This window comes from Haplochromis burtoni, unplaced genomic scaffold (assembly GCF_018398535.1).
Source record: "Haplochromis burtoni strain Fernald_Lab_line unplaced genomic scaffold, NCSU_Asbu1 Contig_158, whole genome shotgun sequence".
Taxonomy (NCBI): Eukaryota; Metazoa; Chordata; class Actinopteri; order Cichliformes; family Cichlidae; genus Haplochromis; species Haplochromis burtoni.
The window spans coordinates 866,035-878,610 of NW_024582519.1; the positions used below are offsets into that span (position 1 = coordinate 866,035).

A 12,576-nucleotide genomic window follows, 5' to 3' on the forward strand; every position below is an offset into this window, starting at 1 on the left:
TGGTAATATGGGGCAGCCCCTGATGTATTTGTTGGGCTTTGGCTGATAAAAGTGCTTAGGTATAGATAAAAGCAATGTATGAATGTGTGGGTGTGATTGGGAGAGTGAGACTTGCAGCAGAAAATGCTTTAATGCTCAAAATCTACCAGTCCATGATATGGGCAACAGGGATGCGTTGGTTAGAGTGACACACCAAATCTAGTCAGAAAAGACAGAAAGAAAATACAAAATATGTCAAAGACGACTAACTTTTGGTGTTAAAACATGATCCAATCATCTCACTTCTTCATTGTTGTTCTAAGCTACATAGGTTTCAATAACAAGATTGCACATTTGTTGCAGTGCATAATTACTATGTTGATATTAACTAAATGGCTTCACAATTACAAAAAACGTGTCAACAAAATCAAAACATCAAAAAGTGGATTTAAAGGTAATTTTAATGGTTATATATGAAGCACAATTTGATTAAAAAAAGTTTTGATTAAAAAAAAGGCATTTTGGAGAATTCTACTTTATATTTTGGCTTTTTTAGCAGCTAGGTTTACATCTTGTCTCAGGACAAGTGTCATTTATGCAACATGTATGGGCTATTTTCAAGGGTGATACAGGAACAGCACATGGAGTAGCATTATAAGAAAAACTGGAGCCAAACCCATTCGAAAAAGAAATGATCTTTTACTGGTTAAATTTAGATCTTATTGTAATATATACGCTATTATATATAATATAGACTATATCATTATTATTGCAAATGTTTATTGTGTTATTTAAAGTAGGCCATATTGTATATTTATGCATTACCACTGCCCTGTAAAAAATTAAATTATTTAACTTCAATCATTAAATGAAAAGAGGTGACGCTAAGCCACCATAACCAAAAACCAGCATGTGTGGAACGAATGTTTTTTAGCCGAGTGTTCCGGTGAACACATTTTCAGGACGGACCTAGCTGCGTTCTCTGAACTGATCATTTCGGTAAAGAAAAATACAAAAAATTATCTATTTTCTTTTTAATTACGCTAGCATGTAATATTTAGGAACACTTAGGAGGTTCCTTTACAGTCTAAAAGTCATGTACACATGTGTTGAGTGGTGTTATAGTTTATTTTAAATGTAATTTGCTTATGAGACACCAGCTCAGTCAGCAGACACGGGAGCTGCTAGCCAACATGAACAGAAATGTCAGAAACTTTTTATAGTTGTAGTGCTTGTTGTCGTAATTCACCGCCCGTGTTGCTGGCTGTAGTCCCTGTGCAGCTTATTGGAAAAGCACTGAGATGAGATATCAGCTAAGAGTTGCTCGTTCTTAGCTGGATTTCACGCAGATGAAGTCGCCCAGTTTCCTCCCGGCGTGGTTCACCCCGTTTGTCCGTGTTTGCAGGTGACGGAGTCAGTGTCAAGCTCCGCGGAGAACCAGAAATGCCCAAAAAGAAAACCGGTGCCCGAAAAAAGGCTGAAAATCGGAAAGAGCGAGAGAAGCAAATACGAGCCAACAGGGAACATGTTGACGTGGCCAAACACCCCTGCAACTCCAACATGGTGTGTAGCTGCGGTAGCTGATAGATGCCCAATTAAAACAACAGCAATGCCTTAATATGTATCTAATCTTTTATACTGTTACATTTTTGCAGGAATGTGACAAATGTCAGAGGTAAGTGATTTTATTCACTTATATGGCCAATGTGCAACTGCAGATTCTCCATAATTCTGAGATAATTAACATTTTTTTTAACGTTTCTGATGCCACATGCTAGAAAACAGAAGAACAGGGCTTTCTGTTATTTCTGTAACTCGGTGCAGAAGCTGCCTGTCTGCGCGCAGTGTGGTGAGTACACTGCACGTGTTATTTGAGTAATGTTGGAATGATATTAATTTTAAAGCTAACACTCCCTGCTCATTTGTGGCCTTCACATCCAAGCCCATTCAAAAATGTGCCAATTCACAGCCAGCTCAGTGATAGCAAGGTCTTAAAAAGGTTAATATAACCTAAACAAGCAACACATTGTACCAGATCATTCATTACTTAACAAAAAGTAAGTCCAAATTCAGAAGCATTGTGTGGAAACATTATTCACACCCCTGGATTCATTAGCTTGTAGAACCAGATTCAGCAGCAGTAATGAAGTAATCATTTTTTAGCTTGACTGGGCTGTGATTGGGCCATTCAATCATCTTAATGCTTTTTTTTTTTTTAAGCCATTCTGTTGTACATTTGCTGTGGTTGGCTCAAGCTTTAGATGTCCTCACCTTTGACGGTAGAATACTTTGGTGTACAGAGGATTTTACATGTCTGTAGAATCTTGGATGTTGCTCTCGTTTTTTTTGCAGTTTCACGGAGCACTGCACAGACTGATCTGTGAGTGAATTTGTTGGAATCTCCACTTTTGGAAAGATTATGACATAGTGTTAACGTACCTGAATGCTCCAGATCAGCAACCTGCCAAAGCTTCTGTTATTATAGAGGTGCTGACAGTTGCTGATTATCAATAAATCAAGTTCATTTGATTAGCAGTACCTGGCTGCTACTTACGCTGTTAAATACTATAAATGCAGGAGGGATGTCATTAGTTTTTCCACACGTTTCTGCATGTCATGTCATGCTAAGGACCAGATGATTTTTTTTTAATGTGCTGATATGTAAAACAGTAGAATTGAAAGAAGGTTTAGTTGTTGTTTTTCACATAACCTTACATGCTTCTACCATTACACTCCATTATTTTCTTACATAGATGATGAAAACCACACAGTTCAAAAAGTTTGGCTCATGAACTCTGTGGTTTTGTTTTGTTTTCTTCTTCTCTATGCTCTTCTCCTTTATTATTCTGGTACAAGTTCATTTTTATTCAGCCTGTCTTGAAGCATGCTTAATCATCAATATAAGGAAATCCCAGAAAGTTTTTTCTGTTATTAGCGTGTTTTTTTAGCGTTATCAGAAGGTTTAACTCAGGCTTAGTGAAAGCTTCTGTATTTACTTTAATAAAGATATTTCTTGATTGACGACAGTAGCTTTGGCAAACCTAGCTCCTTGAGAGTGATCGTAACTTGGCTAAATGTTGTGAAGGGGATTTTGTTCATGTATTACACTATTTACCATTACACTGAAATTATTTGTGTTCGTTTTATTCATCTGTAAAGTTTTCTTCCTGTTTTTAGGTAAAATGAAATGTATGAAGTCATCGGATTGTGTTGTCAAACATCCAGGGATCCACAGCACTGGAATGGGCATGGTGGTAAGTTTATTGTATATTTAAGTTTTCTATTCTATATCTGTTTGATTTATTTTCATTCAGCAATGTAATTTATGACTGTAAAAATGATATTAGGTTGACATTATTTAATGGAACATTGTTCTGGTAGGTTTTGTTGGGAGAAATAATATTTTTATTTATTTAGTCTTTGAGATAAATATCTCTTTTTCAAGGGCCACCTGGCCAAGAAGATGCACCATGACAAAGTTACATCAAAATAAAATAAAACAAGTCAGTTAATTTTGTCAGTGGTAAATTTAATTCAAATACAAGGTCCAGATCATGCAGTGGCACCCTCTGTATTTTCCCAGGGAGACAAAATGATTCAGCTTTAGTGTTCTCTGAAAGGTATTTCATGAATGAGCTGCAAAATAAGAGAATGCTGTTCCAAGTTGGGTACTCTAAAGAGTGCCTGCAGCTGCTGTCAACAGTGTGACTCAGAGTAGAGCCTTGTGAGTAAATTATGGTATCATCTGCATAAATGCGCAGTTTAGGTTTAGGCATAATCTTCTCTATATTAATAATAAAAAGGAAGAAAAAACAGGGTCTAAAGTTGACCTCTGCGTGACTCCATTTAAAAGCTTCATAGAAACCTGACTTATATTCATCTGTATAAACACACTGTGTCCTATCTGAAAGGGCATTCCTGAACTAGCCTGTAGTCTTATCATTCTAACTGACGTCACTGAGTCTTTCTAACAGCAGCTCATGGTCATCAGAATCAGATCAACAAACACAGCAGCTTTCAGTCCAAGGCAATAATAATAGAATTTGTTACCAACATAGTTGCTGTTACAGTACTGTTGAGTTTATTTAAAATTCTACAATTTTGGCGCAAGTAGAAATTTAGGTTTAGGGCAATATTTGTTGAGGGGATCCCATGTTTTTAAAATAATAAAGTATAGGCAGCTTTCTAGATTTTCAGGGATGATGTTAATCAGAAGAATCTGATTTAAAAAATTGTTTGTGAGGTTCTCAGGTCCAGATGAATTTTTTTGGCTCAATGGCTTTTTAACATTTTAAGATTGCCATAGAGGAAATAGGTTCAGGCACAAAGATGATACAAAATGGGAAAGACAGTTCAATGTAGAGCATCAAGACTATTCTACATTTGCATTAAAAACATAAGTAGCTGATATAAAATGTCCAGGTAGGTTTGGATAACTTTTTTTTGCCTTAACGAACGAAATTATAATTTAAAAACTGTAGTATGTATTTCCTTGGGTTATCTTTGTCTAATATTAATATTTGCCTAAGGATCTCAAACTGAGTGTGACAAATATACAAATAAAAAATAAATTGGGAAAGGGATGAATTCTTTTTTCACAGCACTGTATGTATTGATATTTGGAATTTCTAGTCAAGGTCCTGGTTTGATTTCTTAAAACTCTAACAGATCCAGGCAGCAGGTTCATTTGTGGCCCTGTCTGTTTCAGCTGTGCCAGTGCAGAGCTTTATCGAGTCCTTTTAGGGAGAAAACTTCTAGTGCACAAGGTCAAGACCTGCTCTATTTTTAAATTCCGCTGCTGTGAGAATATTTTGCACGGGGCCCGGACTTGGATCTACATTCTCGCATAATGATAGCAGCAAAAAAAAGACTTACTTTAAAATCCCACCGGTATATTAGGTTTATAATCAAATAGCATGGGAGGAGTCCTTTTACACAATGATAATGTCAGCTTTCAGAGACTGTAAATGCAGCCGGACTCTCCCTTGATATGTAAGGCCATTCGATGCCGAATAACAAACAAACCAAGAGATCCATGTTGCCAGCAGATTCCACAACAATCAGCCGCTCATCTAGATGTTGTCACTGATAGCAACAGCACTCCAGACGGCAGGCTGGGAGAATAAACAAGGCCTCAAGCACACCAACAGAGGTCGTCTACAACCAAGAAGCAGCAGCTTGTAGATTTTCTCTGCATTAATCTGGGGCTAGCTATTATTCATGTGGCTGTGGCTCAGGTGGTAGAGCAGATTAGCTACTGATTGGAAGGTTGGTGGTTCGATTCCTGGCTCCTCCAGTCTGCATGCCAAATATCCTTGGGCAAGATACTAACCCCAAATTGCCCTCCGATGCGTTCATCGGAGTGTGAATGTGTGTGAATGCTTATTAGTTGCACTTGAGTTTAGAGTGGGTGTGATTGGGTGAATGAGGCATGTTGTATAGAGCGCTTTGAGTACTCTGGGAGAGTAGAAAAGCGCTATATAAGAATCAGTCCATTTACCATTTACCATTCAGTATCACTCTGACATTCTTTATGCTCATGGTGCAGTGTTGTGCAAGTGCAATCAAAATGAATAATTAAGCTAAGTAGCATATGATAAGGTGTGTCAAGGGTCCAGCTGGTGTTCAGTAATCAGTGTCTGTTTTTGCTACATGCCAGTAAACTCATCAGCAGGTTATTTAAACATAAAAAAAGAAAGTACAATTTCTGATTTTGGTCCTTGTTATTCTCCTACTCAATCACAAGGGGGCAGTGTGCGACTTCTGTGAAGCTTGGGTGTGCCATGGTCGGAAATGCCTGAGCACTCACGCCTGTTCGTGTCCTTTGACTGATGCCGACTGCATCGAGTGTGAGCGCAGTGTCTGGGATCATGGTGAGACCACCCCTGTTTGATTGTTTCGCCTGCTTACCTAAGTAGAGCCACTGACTGGTTTAACTTCTTAAATAGGAGGGCGAATCTTCCGCTGTTCCTTCTGTCAGAACTTCTTATGTGAGGATGATCAGTTTGAGCACCAGGCAAGCTGCCAGGTTCTTCAAGCAGAAACATTCAAATGTAAGTCACACTGTCATTCAATCGGCTTTTTCAATGGGGTGTTTAAAGCGTATCATTTCCATATGAGCAGATAATATCCAGAGGGAGCATGTGCAGTAGTGATGTTACGAATGTGTTTTCATAATATTGTTGTATTATTTTAGGTGTTTCCTGTAATAAACTGGGACAACACTCCTGTCTGCGGTGTAAGGTGAGGAAACGGTCTGTGAAAATATAATGCAAAAGGATCACAAGCATGTTTGTAAAAAATAAACCCACGTTATCAACTTGCATTACAAAACTGTTTGTAACAACAAAAGAAGAACGAACCAAATCTGATAAGATGGCTACAAATTCACATCGTTGTTTTCATGTGGTTTTGCTTTTGGTTTTTCTCCCTTTATCTGGAAATATTCCTTGTGTACAACAGACACGTAACTGAAACTAAACATCAAAGAGCTTTTAACGAATAAAATGGCAAGAAAGCGCTCCAGGCTGACAACAATGGACCTGCTGAAAATAGCAACCGGAGCTCATACTGCCTTTAGTTGTTCCTTGTGCTTAGTTTAACAGTTGTCAGCTAATCTTACAGAGGTTAAAAATAAGTTGGTCCTATCAATGACCTATATGAGCTGTTGCTAGGCCAGATAGTCGCAGTGCATACTTTTACTGAAGTGCACAAGTGAAGGAATTTGCCAGGCAGCTCATGACAATATGTGTAGCCAAAGCATACTTTTGCAATAAATCACCTCTTAATGCACAACAAGTGAGTGTGCTTATCCTTAAATGTGTATATATAGAGTAATGTTTGTTTATTTGTACTGGAAAATTACAGGATAAAGAATTGCACTATGAAAGATGCACTGCATAGACAGCCAGTGCTGACTGAGTAAATCTTTGACATGCATTTTCTCAGGTCTGTTTTAAAGCTTTAAATTAAAGCTACCCTCACATGCCCATTTGCACACCAAATATTACACATTACATTAGCCTGCTGTAATCATTCCTGCTCATCATGCTAGCTGAAAGGGACGTCTTCTCAACACTGTAAATGATGCTGATCCTCCCTCAAAGCAAAGTTTTAGCTGGAGCTGTTTATTAATTGAGCATATGTTCTGCTGGTCTCCTAGCAACCAAACCGCATTTCCTGAGCATGAGACTCTGCCCCAACTCCATATAGACAACAAACAACAAGACTGATTATACTATGATGACATGGTAATTTTGACGAATTTACGCCAGCTGAACTTTAGCATGCATTTCTGCACAGAGAAGCCATGTTTATTGAGGATATTAGAATGTAGGAATGACTACAGCAGACATTCAGGTTTATCAGGCTTCATCAGGAACAAAATAAAAACATATGGAGTGGCTCACAACATTTACACAAGTGCTGCTTGCGTGGCATTGTGCCACAGTTGCAATCTGATCAGAAAGCATTTGAAATAGGAACTCTGCTTTTTGGGGCAGGGGTTATTTATTTATATTTCCAATTCAATCCTTTTTTTAAGAGTACAGTCTGTATCAAAAAGAGGCAAAAGACAGCTGCCATATTGGTTACAGTGAGTGAGGATCTCTGAATTTGAGACTGGAGGAAGGGAATACGATTGAGTTTTTATGGATGAACGGATGTGGATGAATGAGCTTACTCCTCTTGCCTAAACAAGCCTGAACTGTTACTGCTTTGCTTTCTTTAGTTTTGAAGTTGAGCGAGAACTATGCATCGATATCATGTTCGTGCACCAGCGTTTCCGTGCCATAACTGACTGAAAGAGTTGAACTGTGTCTTGCAGGCTTGTTACTGTGATGATCACACTAAGAGTAAAGTCTTCAAACAGGAGAAAGGAAAAGGTCCTCCGTGTCCCAAATGTGGTCACGAGACACAGGAGACCAAAGATCTAAGCATGTCAAGTGAGTGTTACGCAGACCTTTAAACGACTGGAAGTTGTTTAGTTGTTTTTCTTCCCGTAAAGCTCCTGTTTCGGGGAAGTTGCCACAGCTGCTACTTCCCCGCAGACTGTGTTTTGAAAATGAAACAAAACCATGAGGGGAAAAATAAATTCTTTGTTTTTCCCCAGAAGTCATTTACACAGTGCAGCTAATTGTATTTTCTAGAGAATTGTTCATGAATATTTGGGTTTTTCTCCAATGCTTCTTGCTGTAAAAGCAGAGTCTGATGTTATGCAATTAAACTTTGACCTTGGAAGTGGTGCCAAACACGTGTTGGCCACATTGCTGTTCTCTCAAATGTGCTGCCAGGATTTGATTTCTATTTCTAAGGACTTGCTATTAGCAAAGTGAGATGTATTTTGAAACAAAAACCCTGCTCAGTGAATCTGATATTTGTAGCTCCTCACAAAGAGCTTTAGCAATATTAACATTTCACTTCCGACATGGGACAGAGGCAAAAACATGTGGAAGGATCACAGCAGGGTCATAGTCATATATTGACAAGAGGAACAAAGTGATATATAATCAGTTAAATTACAATCTGAAGGCTTAGAATAAACATTGCTTGCAGAGAATTACGCAGACTGTATCTTACAGGACCTTTTCTTTGTCGCTTCACCACCATGCGTAATGACACCAGAGCTAACGTTGACACCTGTGCATTGTTCACAGCGCGCACCTTGAAGTTTGGTCGACAGGCCGGTGCCGACGATGACGACGGTTACTACGACGGTGCGTCCGGGTACGATGCTTACTGGAAGAACGCAGCGTCCGGAGGTGGAGACCAACAAGACGACTACGGAGAAGACGATTACTACGAGGAAGACGAGTATGAGGAGGACGAGGAGGAAGAGGAGGAGGAGGAAGAAGATGAAGAGGGCGAACAAGAAACTGCGTCCGAGTCGCTGGCTGGTCTTAAATTGGATGGTGCTGCTGCCTAAGCTGATGGTGACTGATGAGGTGGTGCAGCTGGAGCACGTGGTCCTGTAAACCCAAAGGATCCTCAAGAAAGCTTTAGATGCACAATTAAGACTGGAGATGAATATTAAAGCTGATGTGATGTTTTAACTTTCCATATGTTACTTTGAAAGAGAAAATAAATTTTTTAAACAATATTCAAGCAGCTGTATAGAGACAAAATAAATAAAAGACTCAAATAACAGTTTCAATTTAATTTCAGTTTCATAAATTAAATACCTGCTATTATAAGCCTGACTAAAAAAATTTGATGGTGCTCAGAAAGCTTTAAGTGCCCTGCTTTCTCCTCTGTTTTTACAGTCAAGCCTGGGTTAAGTTATGAAACTGCTTCTGACTCTTTGCAGTGATTTTTGATACAGGAGCAAAGGCTGATCTTTTTATTTCCACACTCTAATGGTTGTCACATTTGCCCACCATGTGAATGGTCCCTGGAAACTCAAGAAGATGATGTTACTCCTATTGGTGGCGTGAAGCTGGCACACATAAGAGGGTTGTTTATGTCATATGGTGGTGAACTTTTAAAGAGCTTTGGGGGGGGGGTCTTCACTTTCTTTCAAACGAGGTGGCAACCAGTATTGGCTGTTGGACAAATACTCATTCAGATCTTATGAATTTGCCTAGATTTTTTTTACAATCAGGGTCTGATTGTTACATTTAGGACCAGACTATCCTTCCATATTTTTGAATTCCACCAGAATCCACACACAACTGCAGAGTATACAGGAAATTTTCAATAAGTCATGATTGTAAAGCTCTGGCTTGTCTTAAATAGTCCAAACAGCAACAACAAACCTTAAGCGTTAGCTGTTCACCACAATGTGCCTCGAGACTTTCATCTTCCTGTTTATGAAAAACTTCCTCAACCATTTTACCCGTATGCTTATATCCAAAATAAGTCGTCCTGTTTTAGCTTGGTCAGCTGTAATAATAAACAAATTATTAGCTGGAATGAATTACCTAAATCATTAACTTCACTGGTTTTCTGATCCAGGCAAATTGGCGGCCACTGAAGGGAATTCTTCTGTGGCTTGTTATGAATAAAGCATAACCTGTCCTCATTATCGGTGTTGTGTAATGACTATTGATCTGCTGGAGAGCCTTTTTGTGGCATCTTTCCTCAGTGCAGTTGTTTGTCCTGATGTTTGAAATAAACTGCAAGGCACATTTGTGTAAAAAAAAAATAAATAAAAATTTTAAATTAAATAAAATCCCTCTTGAATGTGCATTTCTGTGAAGTATTTCTGATGACTCATGCATAAAAAGAAACAGAAAAGAAAAAAGAAACCGATAAAGTGACGACTTGGAGGAGGAGTGAACGTCTCAACACGACCAGAACAGGGCGTGTGCAAGTCAGCCTGCGAAATCATACCCGTACTCACTCTCGCCACAAGTGTTAATAACACTGGCTGCAGACCAATGAGACAAACCAGCTTTATTATCACAAATGAGGTGCAAAAGTGTAATCTTTGCTTGCTGCTCCGCTGGCTAGGACGACGGCAACCGCAGTCACTGCGCAGATGACGGCGCTCCCGGTGATCCTCTTTCAACTCACATGTCACCGAGATCAGCGAGCTGTAAGTTACATTTTAGTGCGTTACTGGTAGAGGTCTAACCCAAACTGTCGGCTAATCACCTGGAGGAAAACACGGCGTGTCCCCAATTAGGGAGGCTAATCAAATGCGTATATATAGGAGGTGTGTCTACTGGGCGATCCACGTGGGTCCGCGGGATACATTTCAGCTGCTGTCGGTGAACTATGTGCCATTATGGTAATTTGGTTTAAAAAACAAGTAATGCTCTCGCTTTCACTGACTTGCTTTCACTTTCGATTTAGTCAGATGCGAGCTAGTTTGGCAGCCCGTCTTTCCGGTTGTGTGTATATGGGGAGAAGCTTCTGCACAGCTGTCAGTGAGAATGGAGCCAAATCATGTGCACGTCCACCACGTTCTTGTTTCTGCCTAATTTAATGTTTACGTTTTTATTCTGTCCAACGCTGTTTGTCAGCATTGCTCCAAACTGCGTCGAGACTGCAGGGTATGGAAATAAATGCGTCCTTGGTAGTACGCGGCTGACGGTTCGAGCAAAGGTACGAGGAAATGATTACCGGTTATTAGTCTTGCCTCCAGTTTAGTCTCTGTAATAGTTTTGTAAACTTGAAGAATGATTTATAGGAAGGATGGTCTGCTTCAAGTAACAAGAAACTATCACGGTTGAAGCGCAACCTTCAAGAAATATTTAGTCGTGATTATCCATCCAACTCCTGTTGGAAGAGCAAGTGTAAGTGCTGAAGAGTACCATCGATAAATGTTAACCTCACTAGGCTACCGTAATTTTTTAAGATACGCGGCTGTTTCATAGTAACACTGAAAATATAGTTCTATTCTTTAAAAAAAAAACCCAAAACAAACAAAAAAAACACCCTTTAACTTCAGTACTACTACAGTACAAATGGAAAACACAAGTACATCTGCAACAGAATTGAAGACAACTAAAAGTACATTTCATCACTATGCTGTTTAAATATTCTTCATAATACTACAACTGCTGAAACATTGGATGTTAGATAACATGCATCCTCTGCTTTGGCCCCGATGGAGATTTCAGACAAAGATCATGTGTTGTTGGTCTGAGTGAGGTGTACCCTTAAGGTGTCTGATTTATGGCCTGTATTTACAGCGCTTTTCTAGTCCCTAAGGACCCCAAAGCGCTTCGAACCGACAACCTTCCGATTACAAGGTGAACTCCCAACTCTTGAACCACGATCGCCCAAGTTCAGCCTAAAGCTTTTTTTTTTTTATAGTTGCCTGACACTGTTGCCTGCATTTCGAGTTGTGCATGGTGGACTTGCTCTGCAATCCTGCAGCCCTAACACTAGTTGCTAGGAGATTTATGTCCTCAGGTTGATCAGTTCTCTTCCAGTCTGTTAGAAAAATGGCTGCAGAAGAAGTAGCTGGAAATGCGCAGGTACTACCTGGGCCAGTCGCATTTGTTTTAGGCATTGATGGGATGTTGAGTTTGGTGTTGACAAAAAAAAAAATCCACTCATTACTATTAAAAGTAATGCAGCACTCAATACTCAATACTTCATTGCTTGGTGGGGGAAAAGTAATTTGTAACATTACTACTTTGTTGCTCTGTAAAAAGATGTAAAATTCATTGTAAGACATGTTATCTAACAGTATTTATCTTCCCCTTCAGTCCTGATACTCAACACAAATCCCTGTTTGTGTGTGGGACAAAGCTTAAAGGCCCGCACAAACTTTGTTTTAGTTTAGTTGAGATGGAACAGAAAGCAAATTAAAAACCAGGCCAAAGAGATGCAAAGCCGCAGTAATTCTACTGTAGAAACAACTGGAAATGGGTGATGCAATGTTACAAGCCTGACTAGCCATCGCCACCTTTGTTATCTGTTGAAGATCAGGCTCTGGCTGCTGTGCTGGGGTCAGCATACACTTAGCTTTAGCATCACTTTGGGTTCTGGCCTAACTTTTTGTTAGGATGTTGTCTATGGATGCTTGGAAAGAGCTGATGCTGTGTTAGCAACAGCCTCTTTTTGCAGTGTTTGCACTTTATGTTTGTTTGCACACTAGCTGATTATAGCAAGACCCATTTAAGATGTATATATTTCTGTAAATCC

The 12,576-nt window shown here is 39.3% G+C and overlaps 2 protein-coding genes across 4 annotated transcripts in view; both read left to right on the forward strand.

The window, feature by feature from the left end:
- The first annotated feature begins 875 nt into the window (after positions 1–875).
- On the forward strand, positions 876–10,138 carry znf330 (zinc finger protein 330). The gene is made up of 10 exons (XM_005932332.3): positions 876–978; positions 1,385–1,542; positions 1,635–1,654; positions 1,758–1,828; positions 3,157–3,233; positions 5,726–5,852; positions 5,928–6,032; positions 6,176–6,222; positions 7,805–7,922; positions 8,634–10,138. Exons 2-10 carry the CDS (start codon positions 1,423–1,425, stop codon positions 8,900–8,902), a joined length of 954 nt encoding a protein of 317 aa, XP_005932394.1. The 5' UTR covers positions 876–978; positions 1,385–1,422; the 3' UTR covers positions 8,903–10,138.
- A 139-nt stretch (positions 10,139–10,277) lies between these two features.
- LOC102301656 overlaps positions 10,278–12,576 on the forward strand; it is an 8,887-nt gene continuing 6,588 nt past the window's right edge. The window contains exon 1 of one of the 3 annotated variants that reach the window (XM_014336829.2): positions 10,278–10,513. In XM_014336829.2, the coding sequence (XP_014192315.1) occupies positions 10,457–10,513 (57 nt within the window). In that variant the 5' untranslated portion in view covers positions 10,278–10,456. The other 2 variants (XM_042225039.1, XM_005932331.3) reach the window with 2 other exon arrangements.